Below are 18,708 nucleotides of genomic sequence, written 5' to 3' on the forward strand. Positions count from 1 at the left end.
GCGATAGGCTAATTTGCGTGGCATAAAGACGGGGCCCTTTTCATATGCAGAGCGCCACTTTGATGCGCGGCCGATGAAAGCTGGAGGGAGCGCGGAGGAGAGGAGAAGAGAGGGTGACGGAGGGGTTCTTTGTCCCCTGACAAGAAGGCATCTGCTCCACGCTGCCCTCCTCTCCTCCTCTCCTCTGCTACACCGAGGCTCCCACAATGGGCCAACCGAGAGAGAAAAGTGTCATCAGAGCACCTTAGAAAACAGAGCATGAAAAAAAAAAAAAAACAGGCGCTTGGTTTGGCCTGGTTGGCGTACGGGTATGCATATCAATACTGAATCCATTTGACACAAGATCTGAGAGTATACACATACACACACACACACACACACACACACACACACACACACACACACATAGCTGAATACATACACAGATGCACACTAAATTGTAAAAACATGCGGACATACTGTAGACACATTTACATACTACCACAGCTGACAAAACACATCTTCACTTTGACGGATTGTTCCCTTTGAGAAACAAATAAACCATACAATCTTCCTTCTTTCATGGGAATCAAGATCAATGGCTTGCAGGGTGAAAGGTGCGCATGTGTTTATGTGTGTGTGTGTGTGTGTGTGTGTGTGTGTGTGTGTGTGTGTGGTGGAGAGATCAGAGAGAGACCATACACTGAGGTGAGTGGCGGTGGTTGCTGTGTGTCCGTCTCAGTCTCGCTGTGTGTAGGACGGTGGGAGTGAGCGTGTTTATGTGTATGTGCGCGCGTGCGTGTATGCATACATGTGTGTCCTTGCGGTGGTGATCATAGGCGGCAGGCTCACCAGGGCCCTCTCACCAAACACAGGCCGATTTCACGCTCGCACAATAGCTGAATCTCTGCAGCGGAGCAGAGAGGGTTTTGGCAGGAAAGACTCAGACTGTCTCAGTTGCTTGTAATAGTTTCTTCAGACCCACATCAGTTACTCACCTACTACCTATTTGAGTTTTTACCTAAATTACATCTGCGTTTCTGTCATCATTTTTTTCTTATCCACAATTGAGAATTTCTTGCCTTATGCTAACAAGTTTCCAATTGTGATACATGTCACAAGTTCTTAGCCTCGCTAGCTGCATGGCTTTAGGAATGGCGATGTCATTCTGTGGGTTGGTGTGCTACTTTGGTTCAGAATTAAATATCTCGACAACCTTTGATTGGACTGTCATGAATTTTTGTACAGACGTTCATGGTCCCCAGAGGATGAATCCTAATGACTTTGGTATCTGTAAAGGCGTAATCCTAACCACAGAAGCCTGGCTTCGCATCCAACCCGAGGCCCTTTGCGCCATATCATCCTCTCTCTCTCCCTGATTTTCCGAACTTTCGGACTTAAGGCAATTAAGGCAAAAAATCACTTAAAAAGAAAAAAAAAGATGAACCTGGCTGGAACTCACTTGTTATTCAATGCTCTTAACTTCAAAAGTCACAGTTGGGCATTGAACGAGTCTCAGCCAGGTTCATCACTTTTTTTTTGTGTCCCCTGGAAACCCTTCCTTTGTGTTGTGGGAATTTTGCAGTGCATGTGTTGTCACATTGATGAAGATGTTTTCTGAATTTGCAGCACGTTTGTGTCTTTGAGTGTGTTTTCTTGAGTTGCAATGCTTGTTGAGATCTCACGGCCACCGTACAGATTATTGTTTGCTGTCACTGAATGTCACATCTTTGTCACAACTGGAAATATGAGCAACATTTAAACATTGTTCTTTACCACAAAGAAAATGTCTAAATTACTCACCCACACTTTAACATGGGTGAACATACTCCTATTTTATGCTTTAAAGTGGGGCAAATGTAGATCTGAATGCATGGTAATGAGCAACTGCATGGGTGTCTCAGCCTGATTCCTCTATGTTTCCTTGCTTTTCCTGAATCAGTGCAACAGTGATGTTTGGGAGGCCAGGGAGCCCCCTAACCATCAGGGTAAAAAGTACATGGATCAATAACTGGTCGTCATTGTGTCATTCTAGGTCATCTTCGCCCTGAACCAGACGTTGTTACAGCAGGAGTCTTTGAGGGCGGGAAGCCTACAGGTTCCGTACACCACTGAAGACCTCATCAGGCACTACAACTGTGGGGATCTCAACTCCATCATCTTTAATCACGACACCTCACAGGTCAGTCACTATGACCTCTTGACCTTTTGGAGCGTCTCAGTGACACAACCTTTGACCTTTTACCTTCACCTCTAACCCTCTGACTGACCTTCCACCCCACAAACCTACTCCTACACCCCCGCAGCTTCTCTTCACTATTGCCAATTTACTTCTTCTGGTCTTCTCTTCAGCTTTTTTTTTTTTTTTCTCTCCATCATCCTCCCCATGTCTTTGTCTTTATTATTCTTCCTCCTGTGCATCTGTGTCAGTCTCAATACTTGCCTCAGATTCATTCTTTTGACTTTTTTTTTGTGCCAGTTTAACGGTCAGCAGTGTAGTTTGAAAAGAAATCTGACCACATCCAAAGCAAAAATCTCCTCTCCCTCTTTTCCCATTCATTTTTGTGGCTTAACTGAACCATCACCTCTTCAAACCCTAGGTCCCTAACTTCAACAATGTGACGCTGCCACCCAGTGAGCAGGTGACCGCCCAGGAAATAGATAGCTACTTCCGACAGGAACTCATCTACAAAAGGAATGAGAGGATGGGCAAGAGGGTCAAGGCCCTGCTGGAGGAAAACCCTGACAAGAGCTTCTTCTTCGCCTTCGGAGCAGGTTGGTGTTAAAAGCAATCTATAAAGGAATAAAATGGTACATCACAGGTGCCAAATGTCAGACAAAAAGACAGCATTTACATCTTTATTAGTCATTGCTCATGTATCCGTTCATCAAGTGCTTAATAAGATTACTTTTATCCCTACTACAAAATGACTTAAATTCCTCTTTTTGTCGGGAGAACACTTGTGCAAAGGAGATAGAAAGAGTATTAGTGTGAGCAGCTCAACAAACTCGATTAGAGAAAGAGAAAACAAAGACAACCTAAGAAATCGATCGGAGAAGTGGTACTCACTGAAAATCCTTCTTTCTCTCATCTGGAAGGCAGTACAGCCTCTTTTCAGGTATAGAGATATAATGTAAAATAGAAATTTAGATAATCTATTGAATATATATTTTCCAGGATCCCTCTTTGTTGTTGTATGTGAAAAATCAGATCTTATGTCTTTTTTCCCCTAAGGACACAAACAAACAATTTGGTGTCTCTTAATCATCAGCTTTCATTCAAGAATTTCATCAGTACTTGGGAAGGTGCCATATCACTGTAGAGAAGCAGCCATTAAATCCAGGAGAACTGGCGCTGATAACCTGTAGATGATCAGTGGCTTAGCTGACAAAACCACTGATCTACAGCTGATGGTCTTTATCAGCTTCGAGTCCAAATAAAACAGAGCTGTGTTGCGTCTAAACGAGAGGCTCAATAAAACATCCCTTTATCAGTTTGGGACAGAACAGAAACAGACGTGCGGCCTGTTGGAGTCCTTTCACATGAAAAATGTCATTTTAATACTTTGAATTCCTCTGTAACTATGCGCCAGCCTCATAAGCAGCAGCCGTCTGATAAGAGACTTGAGTTAAAACAGGGAGGATGAAGAGAGCAGATTCCACAAAGTTGTCTACCTGACCGCGGATGACTCTGTGTGAGTGTGCATGTGTATTCATGCTTCTTGGTTGGGGGGGGCTGTGTATCTAAGGCAGACGTTCTTTGTCCTGCTGGAGTCTCGTTGGTTTGTTTGGCCCCTGGTTGTTCAATCACAGCGCTGTTCACACCTAATAAAGATGACAGATGCGTTGTAATTGTTAGTTCAGGTGGATTTCAGTTTAGATAAAGTTAGTTTATAAGTTTTTATATCAGTGTCCTGCAAAACATTTAACCCTTTCCACAAGATATAGCCACTGAAAATATAACGAGACATGCAAACCAAACGAAAAACGTCATACTGTCATTATCTATTTGCTCTCAATGTGCTTATATTTGAAGATTCTCTAATAAATTATGCACTGAATAAAGTTACTGGGCCTAAGATAAGCATATGTAAGTGTAAAAGACAAAATGGTCCATGTCCTTGAATAAGTAGTTTTAGTTATTGTGCCCAGATTCAGTAACTTCATTTTATTTTGTTACAAGCAGATTTCATTTTTAAGGCGGCAACTAACAGTTGTTTTCATTAACAGTGAATTTTAGGATTATTTTCTAATTTCTTTGATTAATCATTAAATTTAATCAATTATAAAAAGAACACAATTACGTTATAATTTCCCACAGCCCACCGTCATGTATTCACATTGCTTGTTTTATCTGAGCAGCAGCTGTAGACCTTAAGGATTTTAGTTTACTATCACATGATGCAGAAAAACAACAAATCTTTGGTGTTTTTGTTTGAAAAATGTCAAAAATGATTAATTATCAAAATAGTTGCTGATTCATTTACTGTGTTGCAACTCTACTATTTTTTCATTTTTTCATTCATTGATTTATTTATATTTGTGGCTTTGTTCTAAATCATTACTTTAAACTGAAAATTAAAATTAAAAATTAAGTTTTCATAAATCAGTTCAGATCACACTTTAATTATGACTCTTTTGATGTGAGTGAGACAGAGGAGCAAAGAAACCAAAAAATGAAACAGATCCAAAACAAATGTCACAATTAGTACCATAAATTAATCATTAGATCTACAAAAGGAATGATCTCAACATTATCAGTTAGTGAAAATGTTCCACAGCTTCATTAAAATTTCTATTTTGGACACCATAAACTTGTAGTTCATATTCATATTTTAGCAGAATATTGGCTTTTAAGTGGACTAAGTGGATTGAAACCATAAAAGCTTTCACAAAGTGTATGATATTTTCACAGTGAAGCGCAAGAGATAACATAATCTGTTTGATTTTGTTCATCATGGGAAATGTAGGGGGGAGGGCGGATCAAATTTTAGTGCCATCAGTTTCACAGTCATATTTTCCTCATGATGACATCGTCAGAAACATCTTCGTCCAAGGTTTTCTTTGGTTATTTAGAAGCAGAAAAGCAGCTTTGAGCGGAGAGAGCGCGAGAGAAAGGCCTTCACAGTCTGTTGGTTTCTGAGCTGGCAGGAAACAGCTGAGGAAAAGCAGACACACACACACACACACACACACACACACACACACACACACACACACACACACACACCCCTAAGGAGGTACCTTTACAAGGACTTGGTCGAAAAAGGTTTGTGTGTGTGTGTGTGTGTGTGTGTGTGTGTGTGTGTGTGAGCTCGTGAGTGAAAGTGATACGTCCAATCAGCCCAGAAGCACCAGTCTTAAACATACGGAGGGCAGGTTGGGTCGGCATGTACAAGGAAGGGGATGGGGCACATTAGGGTGCAGTAACACATACACACCAAACACACACACACACACACACCCACGCACATACACACATGGCCCAGCCCCCAAGCCATACCTTCGACAGACCTGGTAAAATGTGTCCTTAATTATCCCTGGACGGGTCAAAGGACACACACACACACACACACACACGCACACACACTACAATGGCGCCCATTATGTCGTCGTACTCAACTTCCCTGTAAGAATTAGCTGTGAGACCAGTCTTATCAGTGAGCATCTCATGTCTCTCTGAATCAGTACAACACACTACAGATGAAAGATGCAGTTATTGTTTATTCTGCATTTTGATTTTCTAGTTAATCATTTATTGAAATATCAATGTGACGCGACCAGACACTGGGAAAGAACTTGTTTCCTTTTAGCCTTACATTTTAATGCTGCAAACTTAAGATAAATTCTGATGACTTGATTAGAAGCTAAATTTGGAGGAATTAGTGTTAGTGTGTGTGTGTTCTTTTTAAAGAGCGGCCACATATTTAGCATATTTCTCTTCCTGAGTAATTATCCTATTAGCCTACAGGGGTTGGCCTGCAGATTCCTGACTGACCCATGTGGAAAATTTTTGGGAGGGTTTTCATTTTTGCCTTCCATATGCTTTATTGCCACAACAAGTTAACAAAACAGTTTATTCATGATAATGTATTCCCTGCAAAACTGCCTGGTTGGAATGATGTTTTGCCAGAGCAGTTAAGCATAAAAGTGTTTGGGTGTCCTGGTGACTCAGTGTTTATGGACACTTCATTCATGTTTGTCTGTCAGGAGCGACGACCTTAATCATCTGAAAAAGAAATTTTTATCTGATGAGGTAAACACTGAAAACTTCTTTGCCATGATATAAACATTTATTTATCATTTTTTAAATGAAATATATTTAGCTGCTGTTGCTCCTGCATCATCAGTGTAGGTCTGTAGGTCAGTAACATATTAACTCCACTGAACTCCAACAATAAGATCATGTGGTATTACATTAGGAACAGTAACTGGATAAATGTGCTGGTTTTCTTTGTTATCTGTGTCAATGGGAAAGAAATATTTTGTGATTTTTTTTTTTGTTGGTTTTTTTTTGGGGGGGTTTGGAAATTGTTTAGGGAGAGAGCATTAATGGTCGGTCAGTCACACACTGCCAAACCAGAGTTAATGTTTTCTAACCCTAAATGATTTCTCATGTGCTTACAGGATACGCAGACACACACACAAACACACAAACACACACACACACACACACACACACACACACACACACACACACACACACACACACACACACACACACACACACACACACACACACAGACACACACAAACACACACACACACACACACACACACGGTCATGCACTTATTCTCTCTTTGTCTCTTTGTCTTGTATCTGCACTTAGACCATTGTTAGATCAACAGATGTAAGAACAAAGACAAGAATCTTAGTTTGTAAATCTAGTGATTTTTTTTCATAGTATTTGAAAAGTTATTTATAAATAACAAATCCAGTTTTCTTTGAATTAGTACCAATTCATATAAATCTAGATATCCTGTGATCAGGATGACTGAGAATCTTAATCTATCGATCATAGATATTTGTTACCAAGAAAGTTAGAGCTGATGTCAGAGCAGTTAACAAAAAATCGTATCACTATTATGTCATAATAAGTCATAATGAGTCATAGTAGTCCCTATAGAAAATTCCTGTCACGCCAAAGTCTAATATACCGACTCTCTGGTTGTGTCCAGACTCAGCAGAACGGGGTCTGCCACCAATTTTGCATCCCTGCAGTCTGGCCAGAGTGGTGGTCAGGAAGGCAACAGTCAGACAAACAGTAGCGGTCACTGGTCAGCAACTTCAAACTTCACATTCAGCCCAGGCGAACACACACATCGTTCTCTAACTGACCACATCAGTAGCTTCATTACACACAACAGAGTGGATCCAGACACGAACAACAGAAAAAGAGAGAGAGAGAGAGAGACCGGGAGATGATAAGAGCTGCTTACAGCTGTGTCACATTTAAGTAGCACACACCCATGATGACCACCCAGTAGTTTGTTTGATATCACGGGGCTATTGTGAGATGATTTATGCACTACGAAAAACTTCTGGAACAGAAAGTTTCTTATCATGCTATCATGTCATCTTATTATTGCAAAAGGCTGAATAGCTCTCAGCCTCTAAATTAAACAAAGAGGGTCAGTATGGTAACAGAAACATTGTTTAAACCTTTGCTGACAGCCCCATCCAACGTGCTGTAAAAGGCTCTCAACATAACTCCAAACCTTATTTACTGGCTCAAGTAGCATTTTTGACAGATAAAATTTGCCAGTTCTTACAGTATTTCAGCAAGCGTTTGAATCAGACAGGCCTCTTTTCTATCCATGACAGTAGAAATAGGTTTTTCCACTGTCTCGGTGCATAACTAAACCCCTTCCCTGTCTTACCCTGCTTTGCGTATTAGGGTATTGTCATGCCTCACTATACTTTACAGCGCTGTAAGTAAATACCTCCTAGAAATTTGTCTTCTCCCCCCATCTGTTTGTCTGAAATACCACGGCCATCACTCAACGTAAATGATGATGTTGAAAAAGCGCCATATGTTCAGACAGGCATATGGAAGCTGTTATTGCGTTGTTCCATAGGTACAGCAACTCAACCCATGTATACATCTGAACCCGTGTTCCCTTTATAATCTCTGTCATACCCTGGCACTCTTGACTTTAATAAAATGATGTGTTTACATATCGCTGAAGGCTGAGGGCTCCGTTTCTGCCGGCTCTTACAAATTCTTTTCTTCTTATTTTTTTTCCAGGCCGAACTTGAACGCATCCATGTTTCAGTCTTATCCCCAAGCTGCTTAGCACATCATGATTCCCCTCAAACTCCGCTCCATAACCACAAATTTAAATATTTGCGGCTGTGTAATTACCAGTGTGGTTGACAGGCTCTAACGGTTACTGTACTTTGAAATGTTTGACTCTTTTCACAGACAATTAAGGTTTGCCTTTGGATCTTTTGCTATTTAGGTTGGTAGGGCCGCGCTAAAGTGAATACCCCTCGGTTAGTGAGCTGTGATGTGCGGTGGGTAGGCTGTAATAAATGGATGGCTTGGCCCCATGAGCTGCGGCTCATGACAGAGGTTGACATGAACTCATAACTCACGCGGAGCACCTTGACTTGTCAGTGTGTGGGTAGCTCTCGGTACTGGAGCGGGGAAATAGTCACTTAATACACTGTACTTACTGAGTCCACTGCAGTTTAGGAGTCAGCACTGTGTACTGACAGAGCCAAATTTATGATAGTGAAGACTGAATTAGACTGAATGTGTGTTAAAGGTGGTTTATTTGAACTGCTCTCTAGTGCAGAGCCACTTTTAGCATCGGATCGTATATGTTATCTGCAAAAGAGCAGATATATAAACATAGAAAACTGTGCTAAAAGTAAAACTGCAAAACTGATTAAATTAAGATTATTCTCACAAAAATACAAATACAATCAAACGCAGCCAAACTTTGTTCAAAGCTGCACAACTTTATGTCAAATTCTATTGGAGAGTTTGTAAAGATACCAAATAGACCAACGTGCCAACGTGTTCAGAAAAGTGTCTACAGTGATGCAGAAGACATAGACCAGAATATTTCCATTACATTGAATGGTGCAGCACTAAAAAACACGGAGTCTTTCCCTCAGTGTAAACATCATAGGCTTCAGTAAAGAGCTGGAACAAACTGATGCAGAATATATGACACTGTCAGACAGTGTTGGATAAGCTCATTTTAATCTCATTTAGCAAGCAGTTTTAAGAAAATTCGTAGATGATTCTCTAAAGCCTTGAGCATACAGTATAAACTATGCTTTAACTACCCCTGTGTGTGTAATATTTTAGGCTCAGTTATAGCTGATTGACTGGGTATTCCTATTCAAACTCTGTTCTAAATCCCCAAGCCAAACTTTATGCATACCTGGCCCAAATCCCTCCAGTGTGATTTCACACTGAGCACTACATCACTGTGGTCGCTGCCCGGCTTCACCGTTTTTTTCTGGTGGTGTGAAAGTCAAAAATGTAGTGCTTTTTCACAACACCTCACCTTCATAAACAGCCAGTTTACAACTGTTTGGGGCAGCCGCTGACATGAGTACACACATGTCACACAGCGCCATTAAAATCCAGACCAGACCTACCACACACTTGGTAGGGGAGGCAGGGGCCAACCGTCTGCCAAACCTGGATTAAGTCCCGGATTTTAAGTTTGAATGACACCTTTATGCTTTCACTGTAAGTTTTTTCTTCAGTTTTTAAACTTACATCATGCAAGATTAATTCATTGTAACTTGTTGTATTTTGTTCTTAGTTTAGGGGAGTTTTTTGTCCTTCTCCACTAATTCATTTTTCAGACCGGCCATTGGAAGTTGTGATCCATAAACTTTCAGTCCTGATTGGTTAAGTGTCACCTGTGGTTACTGGCGGTAACAGCAAATGTGGCTTCCTACAGCTTTGTGAGAAATACAACAGAAGAGCAACTGGTGTATCAGTTTACAGTTCAGCCAAACAAACCCATGTCAGTCAATAATGAATCGAAGACTTTAATACAAACTCAGATACCCTGAGTTTCCTGTGCTTCACAATAAAAGCCCTGTGTTCCGCCAGTTGAATGCTTCAGTGTGACTAGCTGAAGTAGTAAATGTTAAGTTTGCGTTAGTGGTAACTTGCATTTGTGGTGACTGCATGAGAGTGAACGTTTTTTTTTTTACATGCATGCATCTTTTCCATGCACGAATTTCATGCGCATTTGAATGTATCAAGGAAATGGCTATTGCTGAAAGATAGTTTAGGACTTTAGAACATTTACAATGAAAATTGAATCTTGATGATATAATCAATCAATCAACAAAATGATCTTGTTTAAAGAAAGATCTCATCAGTATATTGGCATTCATTTTAGCCATAGCGTCCAGTAAATTACCTTTATTTGGTGTCTTATCAGTGACTTTCAGCTCTTCATCTCCATGTTTGTTTATTCTGCTTTAAAATATATCTGTCGCAACAGATGGCCAGTGTTGGTCACTGGACAATGTTGCTGTCGGTGTTTGCCATTCCATCTGCGTGGGCCTTTCTCTTGATCTTGTTCCTCCTCAGAAGAGCCTGTAATCTTAGTTGCATATTTATAACCCTAAATACAAACCAGATAAACATGAAAAACATTTAACCGGTCGGATGTTAAGATGTCAGGAGCATCTGTGATGCATCATGGGTACATCTCTGTCTCTCCTTAAATGGGAGGATAAACCTGTCAGCCACTTTGGAAAACTAACTGGCTGTTGAGTGAAAAGCACCTAAACATATACGTTTTGTTGCACTCATCGGGTCAGGGGCCTCAGTCTCTGCACTCGAAAGACATAGCTCATATAGGCCACACTTCTCTTTCAGTCAGAGCAGTGAACGCTTGTCACAACAGCTTGTTGTGATTTATTGAGAGAGTTGAACTCCTCACCCCTGATCCCATTCAGACCCAGCAGTATTTCCTTATGCACCTGGAACGGGCTCTTTACATGCCTGCCCAGGGGCTAAACTTTCATTTGGACCAGAAATACCTCACTCCTATATGAAAGGGGAAAGGGAAAGGAAAATTATATCTTTGGCTTGCGAGCAGCAGTGCATCTATTGATGATTCTGAGTGGGAATTGTTATGAAGGAGCTGTCCCTTTTCATTTTGGGGCTAAAACATGAAGGAGAGCAACACGCTGCCTAGAGGGGATGAAGATATGAAGAGACAGAGGAAAACATGACTTGTGTGATTTGTGGCTTCCACTCTCTCCCACTTTCTCTCTCACTGTGGGGTTATTGAATACTTTTTTGTTTAGCTGAAGCAGAGATTTTTCTGGTTCAATGTATGAAAGAGCCTGTGTTGTTGGCCATGTGTACCATCACAGAAGCCGCGCAGGATTCTGCAACGCCACAGAGCACTAATTTGAGTTTTTATACTCAAATTGGCTTTATTATATTTATACATCCAGACCATGTGATGTATTTGGCATCGTGGTTGGACAGTATAAGAGTTATTTCTTTAGAGTTAGGGTTTCTGGGTCAGTGTCTAAACAGATATGGGTTTTATTTGTAACTGAAACTTCCTTTCTCACTTTAAAACATTGTTTTTATGTGGATATGAGGCCAAATTGCAAAGAATATATGTAATTGAAATGGTCTTTTTGATGATGGCATTCTTCATAGTTATGGTTTTGGCTGTTTTATAAGACTCTTGAAATTAGTTATTTAACTGCAAGAGTCACTTGCAAATGAAAGAAAAAGAAAGCTATGTGAAAACTATTCTGTTACTACTGCTGCAAAAAAAAATCTGGATTCAACACAGACAGGCTCAGTTTTAATTAACTTGTGCTGAAATTACTGTAGTAGGTTTTGTAACTTCTGTTTTGCGTCACTGAAAGCCTGGAGCGAATGAGAGATTGTAATCAGAAAAACATGATTTTCTGTTTTTGTTGAGGTTGTTTCAGATTCTGTTGTTGGTGCAGATGTAAAATTTGGCCTTTGTTTTGTCACGATGCAGAGGGATTTGCAGGGGAAGCAGGATACTTTCTGGAAAACCGAGCCCATGGTTCTATCCGCAACAGACCCTGGTTAACAAGTTAATGAGTGTCGGAGGAAATACTGATTATGGCTGAAACGGGATTAACACAAGGGTAATTGAGAGAAAGAGACAAAAATAGGGTTATAGTAACAAAAACTATAAAACGGGACGAAAAGAAAAAAACAAGATTTTGACAGTGACATAGGGAGAGATCGCATGAGATAAGACAGCCAAAAACAGAGCCTGTGAGAATTTACAGGCCTCTATCCTGTGGATCTGCTCTTAGTTATAATCTAGACCCAAATCACAGATGATACGCAGGCCTCATTGGACATCTAGGAGATCTCTTGCAGATTACTCAAACTAAATAGGCACAAAATTGCACTCTAAGCCACATGTTTTAGATGGAAGCTCTGTGAGAAAACATCTGAGAAAAACTACGATGTGGAATGCTTTTTTTTTTCAAAAAGTGAGCAGGCGTCCGACTTCCCTTCGGTATCCTTTTTCTGAACTGAAACAGTTGAAAGGCTGAGCAGAGACTCGCAGCAGGATGTGGAGTTTGCAGGGGTACGTGTGTTTTCAGAGGAAGCGGCCTTGAGTAGTATGCAAACTGCAGAAATCCACTTTGGCAGGTATGGACGAGCAAAAGCACACATTTGAAAACAAACAAAAACAAAACAAAAAGAAACAGTCTTAAAGTTTCAGGACCCCTGTTGGCTGAATGAGCTGAATGACTTTGATCAAACCTCCAGTGCACGACATGTGTCTGTAGTTGATCTTAAGTATAAAACGGTTTGTTGCTTGCGTTGTCTGATAGAGGCCAATCACAATTTCCTGCTTCAGTTCAATTTGTAACTTTGAACAATTTAAAATAACTTTTTGGGGCCTTTTCTTTACAGTAATGGGTTTACCGCTGCAAAACTAGTTCTTTCGAATCAACAATTCATCTTTTTCAACTCTAAAGGTGAAATATTATCTAGTTAATCAGAAGCAAAAACAAACAATTAGAAAAAAAATACATTAATTTTTTTTAATATCAGAAATATGTTTTTCTGTTTCTCTATTCCCTTAAAGGAGCTATTTGTAAGTTTTACTATCACTACATAGCCAGCGTTAGCATTAACAGCTGTTTACTTACCACTTTACGAGTTCAGCATCAAACTTTATTCCTTTACTCACCAACAGCTGTCTCCAGAGGTGGAAAGCAACGCCAGCGTTAATTCTTGTCTCTATCACGTCTGTTCTTCTACTGCAGTTAGCACGCTAACACGCTAGCCCGGTCCTGTCTCATCATTTTCCAATAGCAGCTCACTGTAGCCTCCAATCTGGCCTGAAGACATAGCGCTGTTCAGAGGGCGTATTATAACCTCTTTCATCATAAAGACAATGATTGCCGAAGCTCTTGTCGATCACCAATCACCATCACGTTTGGCGGCAGAGAAAACTTTCAAATAGCCTTTAAAGCTTTAAACATCACTGCAATGGAACAACACACTAAACCAGACTCACAATAATGATAATAAAAAAGGAATAAGAATGATGATTCTATTTGGCAGAATTCATAACAATAACAACCTGTTATATTTCAATAGTAGATTTTTATGTGATCAAGAAAACTGCAGGAGAAAAAACTGTTCCTCTTTTGCTTTTGTATATTTCTTTACTGTGCATCAATATGACATGCAGAAAGAAAGACTTGAAATATTAACTAGAAATGTAAAGACAGTGGATCAGTGGTCGGAGCTGTGCAATATGGCTCCGTGTTGCCACAGTAGACACATCTGAACTGGATCTGACTGACATTACTGGTCATGCCGGCTCTTTTATGGTTTACATTAAAAAAAACCTGTTTTCAGCCAACCTGAGGTCAGGTGGGCAGGTATCCCTCCACCTCTCTTGAACTGCTTATAAAATCTCCTTTCACTTGCTTTTATAGTAAGAATATCCTCTGAGACCGGGTTATAAGTAAAATGAGACATTCAGTGGCAGGGACATTCAGAGCTGGCAGTGCTCCGGTTTACTTTGTCAGAACTGCTCACTTTTACAGAATTTTCTGACTTTGATCACTCTTTCATAACGACCACAGTGAATGAGCTGGTGTGTGTTCAAGCGCCATAATTTCTTGGCAGAGAGAGCAAAACTGAGCACTGCGCTGAGAGTGTAGAGACTATTGCAGCCTGACAGATGTAATCCCTAACACGGCTCCAAAGTGCTGTGTGCCACCACAAATTTTGAGTGAGGGTTTATTTAAAAAACAACCTCACACCACAGGCCTCTTACGTGCTCTGTTTCACATTTATTCTCAGCATAAATTCAAAAGCTGAAGTTGCTCAGCACGATCGCGAGAAACTCCAAGCAGACTCTTTAGCAGTTTCCACACTAATGATAAACACGGTGAAACATGATTCATATCTTTAAAAAGAAGAGCCAGAGCAAGACAGTCATTAAAATGTAGGGGTGTTTAACGATCCATCTTTTTAATTTTCACACGTGCAAATAAAACTACAGCAAATTATACTTTTTAGTTGCGATTTTACTCTTCATGTTTGCTTAGTAAGCTAAACACACCACCTCTCCCATCATCCCCGTCACATTCCCACTAATACCACGCAGAACAAATTGCAGCTATATGCTTTTTAAGAGAACATTAATCTTAAACATTTGTCTAGGGCTGTGACATTAGTCCTAGAAACGTTGAGCTACTTTAAGACAATAAATTAGAGATAAACAACAAGGTGTGAAAATTACAGATGAGGTGAAAGTGAAGGAAGCCATGACTCACGCTTCCTCTGCTACAATAAGAACTACTGTATGTCTAAAGTCTTCTGACGTAGGGTTTTTAAGAGACAAGCTGTTCATCTACATCCTCCAGACATTTGCATTTCCTAGACTCAGTTGTCTTGGTTTAACTTTGGGTAAAGACATTCAGAGATGAAAAAAAAAATTGTTGGAAAACCTGCGTGCCAAAGTGAGATACTGCTTCAAGGAGCCACGACTCAACTACTGTTTCGTGTAACAGACTTTACATGGGCACCATGTCAAGATACAGTCTATGTGTTCTCAGTACAGAGGTGTTTTTAGTCCTACACTGAGGGTCTTACAGGATGCTCTTATCCTCAGCTATCACAGTCTGGCATCTGACGACTTAACATTCCTGTGTTGTTTTGCATGCCTTATCCCTTTGTCTCTATTCCTGTTTTTCTTTCCATGTTGAATTTGCATCTGCTTGTCTCTGCGTCTCACTTCTCCCCTCCATCCGTCTCCTCCTCAGCAGCCTGCGCCTGTTTATGAAACAGTGATTGGTATCAATTTTACAATAAAGCGACGACGTCTTGAATCCAGCCTGTGTTTGAACTTTGCCTGAGAGAAATAGAAAGAGAAATGTTTTGGTGCCGGTCGAGATGTTAGCATTCTTTGGCTAGACTTAAGAAAGGCTCATTTCATGGGACGGAGGTGTCTCTCGTGCCTTCGGCTTGTTGTTTTGTGTCTTTCAAATTCACACAGCCACATCACAGCTGTCTTTTATCACGGCTTTCTACTATCACTGGTATCAAACTTTACACTCAAAATCATATGCTGGGGAGAATTTGAATGGATTCTTAGGATAAGTGGTCAAGATTATCTCCACTATCATAGCCATTTTAAAACTGCATCTTTTATTGTTTGAAATCACATCGTACATCATTATCCATCACATGGATTCCAAAAACATCAGTCGTATCTCAAATAAAGATTGCTATGCCTGAAAAAAAAATATGAATATATATATATATTCACAATGATTTCTACATTTTTTAATGTGGGCAACAATAGCATGTGTTCACATACTGTAAATAATTCTCATCCAGGTTTCTAGTATATTGTCGTAAGGTAAAAATGTGGTTTTGAAATGATCATTGACTTTGTCATAGTTTTGAAGGAACTTGTGACATCATCTTCAGAAACGAGGCCCATACAGTAGGTCATTAATGACCGAGCAGTAGAAGCACTAAAACAACATGTGGAGGTTTAGGTTGGCTCAGTCTGCGCTTTAACCCTTAGACTGGACCTCTCTGGTTCTACGTGAATCTGTGTATGTGTTTTATATCCATACAGTATGCACAGAAGTGGGCTAAATCTTATGCGGTTTTGTTTTGAAAGTGTACCATTTCTTTTTACAAGAAACAGCACAGAGGTGGGAGAACTAAGAGATGCAACAGATTGGAACTAAATTTTATATGTTGTAGGTGTTGGACTGGTTTGAACCAATGACAGTGGAAGATATTTTTTTTGCTTATGTGCAGACTAATTTAACCTATATATACATCTTGGTTTTGGCTACTCACATCCCATCCTATACCATTATATTAACGGTATCCTTATCCTGCAGGGACTTGGGATCAAATTGACAACATATATTCACAAGTAACATCATACTAAATTGATTCCAGGCAAAAACATTCATTTTTGAAAGTATTTTTTCCATGGCCCATCCAGTGGTAAAGAACCTTGGTGCCTGCTAGGATGAATATTATATTAACATTAAGAGACTCTTAGGTCTCAACACCACAAGTTGGCAGCATTACGTGAAGTATGAAAGTTTCACTTTAAAAAAATATACTCTTGCTTTCTAGTAATTGAATTGTGGTTAAGATCACTTTATATAAACACTCATTGCTTCTCTGATGTACCCCCATCTTGTCGCCTTCTAACGTTTTTAGCCGCGCTAGCAGGATTGCAATGTCGGTCTACTGGTTGGTCCACCACTTTAGATGGATTACCATGAAATTTGGTACAGCTATCCATGGCGCCCAGAGTTTGAATGCTGATGAACTTTGGTGATCCCCTGACTTTTCCACTAGCGCTGTGAGGTTGACATTCATGGTTTTGAGTGAAATTTCTTGAAAGCCATTGGATGGATTTCCATGAAATTTGGTAGAGCTATTCATATTCCCCTTAAGATTAACCAATTTTTCATCTAGACTTTTGCTAATTTTTGCTAATTACCAAAATTAGTAAAGGCGTGGTATTCAGCTGCAAGTGTTGCTGTGCCAGCACATCCTCATAGAGCTGCATGGCTGTAATCTTGCTTGTCTCTATAAAAGAAAATCTGCTGGACACCAAGCCTGTTTTTCCTCAGGAATGAAACAAGCCATAAAGAAAGCGTCCAAAAATACAGTCTGCTATGTACATTTTAGTTCATCCTACCTAAAATCATTAAAGAATAATGAAATAAAGACTGACAGACTCTGTTAAAATGCTACCACATATAATTATTCTTAAATAGCTTGACAGCATTTAATCAGATTGTCTCTGTTTCGAGACTGTTGCCAACAGTGTCTAGTTCTTTTCAAACAAATGACACATGACTGATAATATATTAGGTTTAAATCTAATACAGGGAGGAATTGAGTGTCTGTCAAAGACATAAAACAGCATGATTCAACCAGGGATAAGAAGAAGCGCGATGTAAGCAGAGCCTGCGTTTCCAGACATTCGATATGTGTGTTAATATAGAGCTGGCATTGTTTGAAAAACACCAGGGTGACTGTATGATCTTTATGCCAGTGGATAACCAATAATTTTCCTGTTATTTGTCTCTGACCTGACTGACATGTTTATGGATGGCTGCGTCTCCTTTACAGTTGAAGACACTGAGGTTTTGCCTGACTGTTAGCAGCTCGCTGAGCCAAAACAGTGATTTTCCAGTAAAATCTTTGGCTGGTTGGTACTTCCAATGTCCTAGAAATGTCAGAAGCTAAAATTCTGTCTTATTATTTAGTTTTGACTATAGCATATAGTTTGAACATCTTAGGTCTCTCTCTGCCTGTGTGCACTGTAAGGTATGCACCACTGATCTTCCTAAAACGACTGTAGTGTCAAACAGCTACACAAGAATAGAGAGCCTAACAAACCACAGCTATATTCTAACCAGTCTTCGGTGACATCAACAAGCTAAAACACTTCATGCTAAAGATTCAAGACAGCACCAGACACCACGTTGTCATCTCTTTCAATGAAAAGCTTAATTTAGTGCTCAGTGGTGGTGATAATGGGCTGCTGGAGCGAGCTCACTGTAGCAGGGAACATGTGTACATAAACAGCTAGAAAAGGCTATATGAGGCAGCATGGCCTCAGTGCTGCCTGTAGGGTTTGTTTATCCAACATGCTGTAATGTTATGAGAACTGCTGCTCGGGCCCTGGTTACAAGTTGTAATGTAAATATTGATGTGTATGGAAAAAGAATGTTGTTTAAGGCTTACCATATGTTCTAATAATTTGAGCCGCTGATTGTGGAGACTGGATGTCTTTTAAGGACGAATACCGCCGTGGTTCTCATCTTGTGGTCCTCTGTCTGAGTCGCAGGTGTGCAGAAAGCTTTTGTGTCAAATCAAGACAAATCTGTTTTAGGAAAGATACACATATCATTCATTTTCTTTCCAATTTACAGCTCCACTTTTTCCAACCTGTCCCTCACATTCAGCGCTTATATTGTCAAATTGAAACAATATGTTTCCCATGGCAAGGCAGTGATACAGTATGCATGCGTGGCAGCTAGGTATGGGAAAGGTTTCTCGCTATAGTAAGAGACATTTATACAAAACAAAGCAAGAATCATCAATTACAAGATGAGATACAAAAGTAGCATCTTTAAATAAATAAATACATTTTTGTGGGGGGAAAAAAATGTAGCCAGATTACATTCTTCTCAGGGACAAGGGGACATTT

General features: G+C 40.0%; 1 protein-coding gene across 1 annotated transcript in view; it reads left to right on the forward strand.

Annotated features, from left to right (window-relative positions):
- Window positions 1-18,708, forward strand: part of trabd2a (TraB domain containing 2A) — a 56,061-nt gene that overhangs the window by 25,153 nt on the left and 12,200 nt on the right. Inside the window, exons 3-4 of the mRNA XM_022768697.1 lie at window positions 2,015-2,161; window positions 2,580-2,754. Of these exons, the coding sequence (XP_022624418.1) occupies window positions 2,015-2,161; window positions 2,580-2,754 (322 nt within the window). The remainder of the gene's footprint in view (window positions 1-2,014; window positions 2,162-2,579; window positions 2,755-18,708) is intronic.

The sequence above is a fragment of the Seriola dumerili genome, unplaced genomic scaffold, assembly GCF_002260705.1.
Source record: "Seriola dumerili isolate Sdu_G_001 unplaced genomic scaffold, Sdu_1.0 BDQW01001815.1, whole genome shotgun sequence".
NCBI classification, from domain to species: Eukaryota; Metazoa; Chordata; class Actinopteri; order Carangiformes; family Carangidae; genus Seriola; species Seriola dumerili.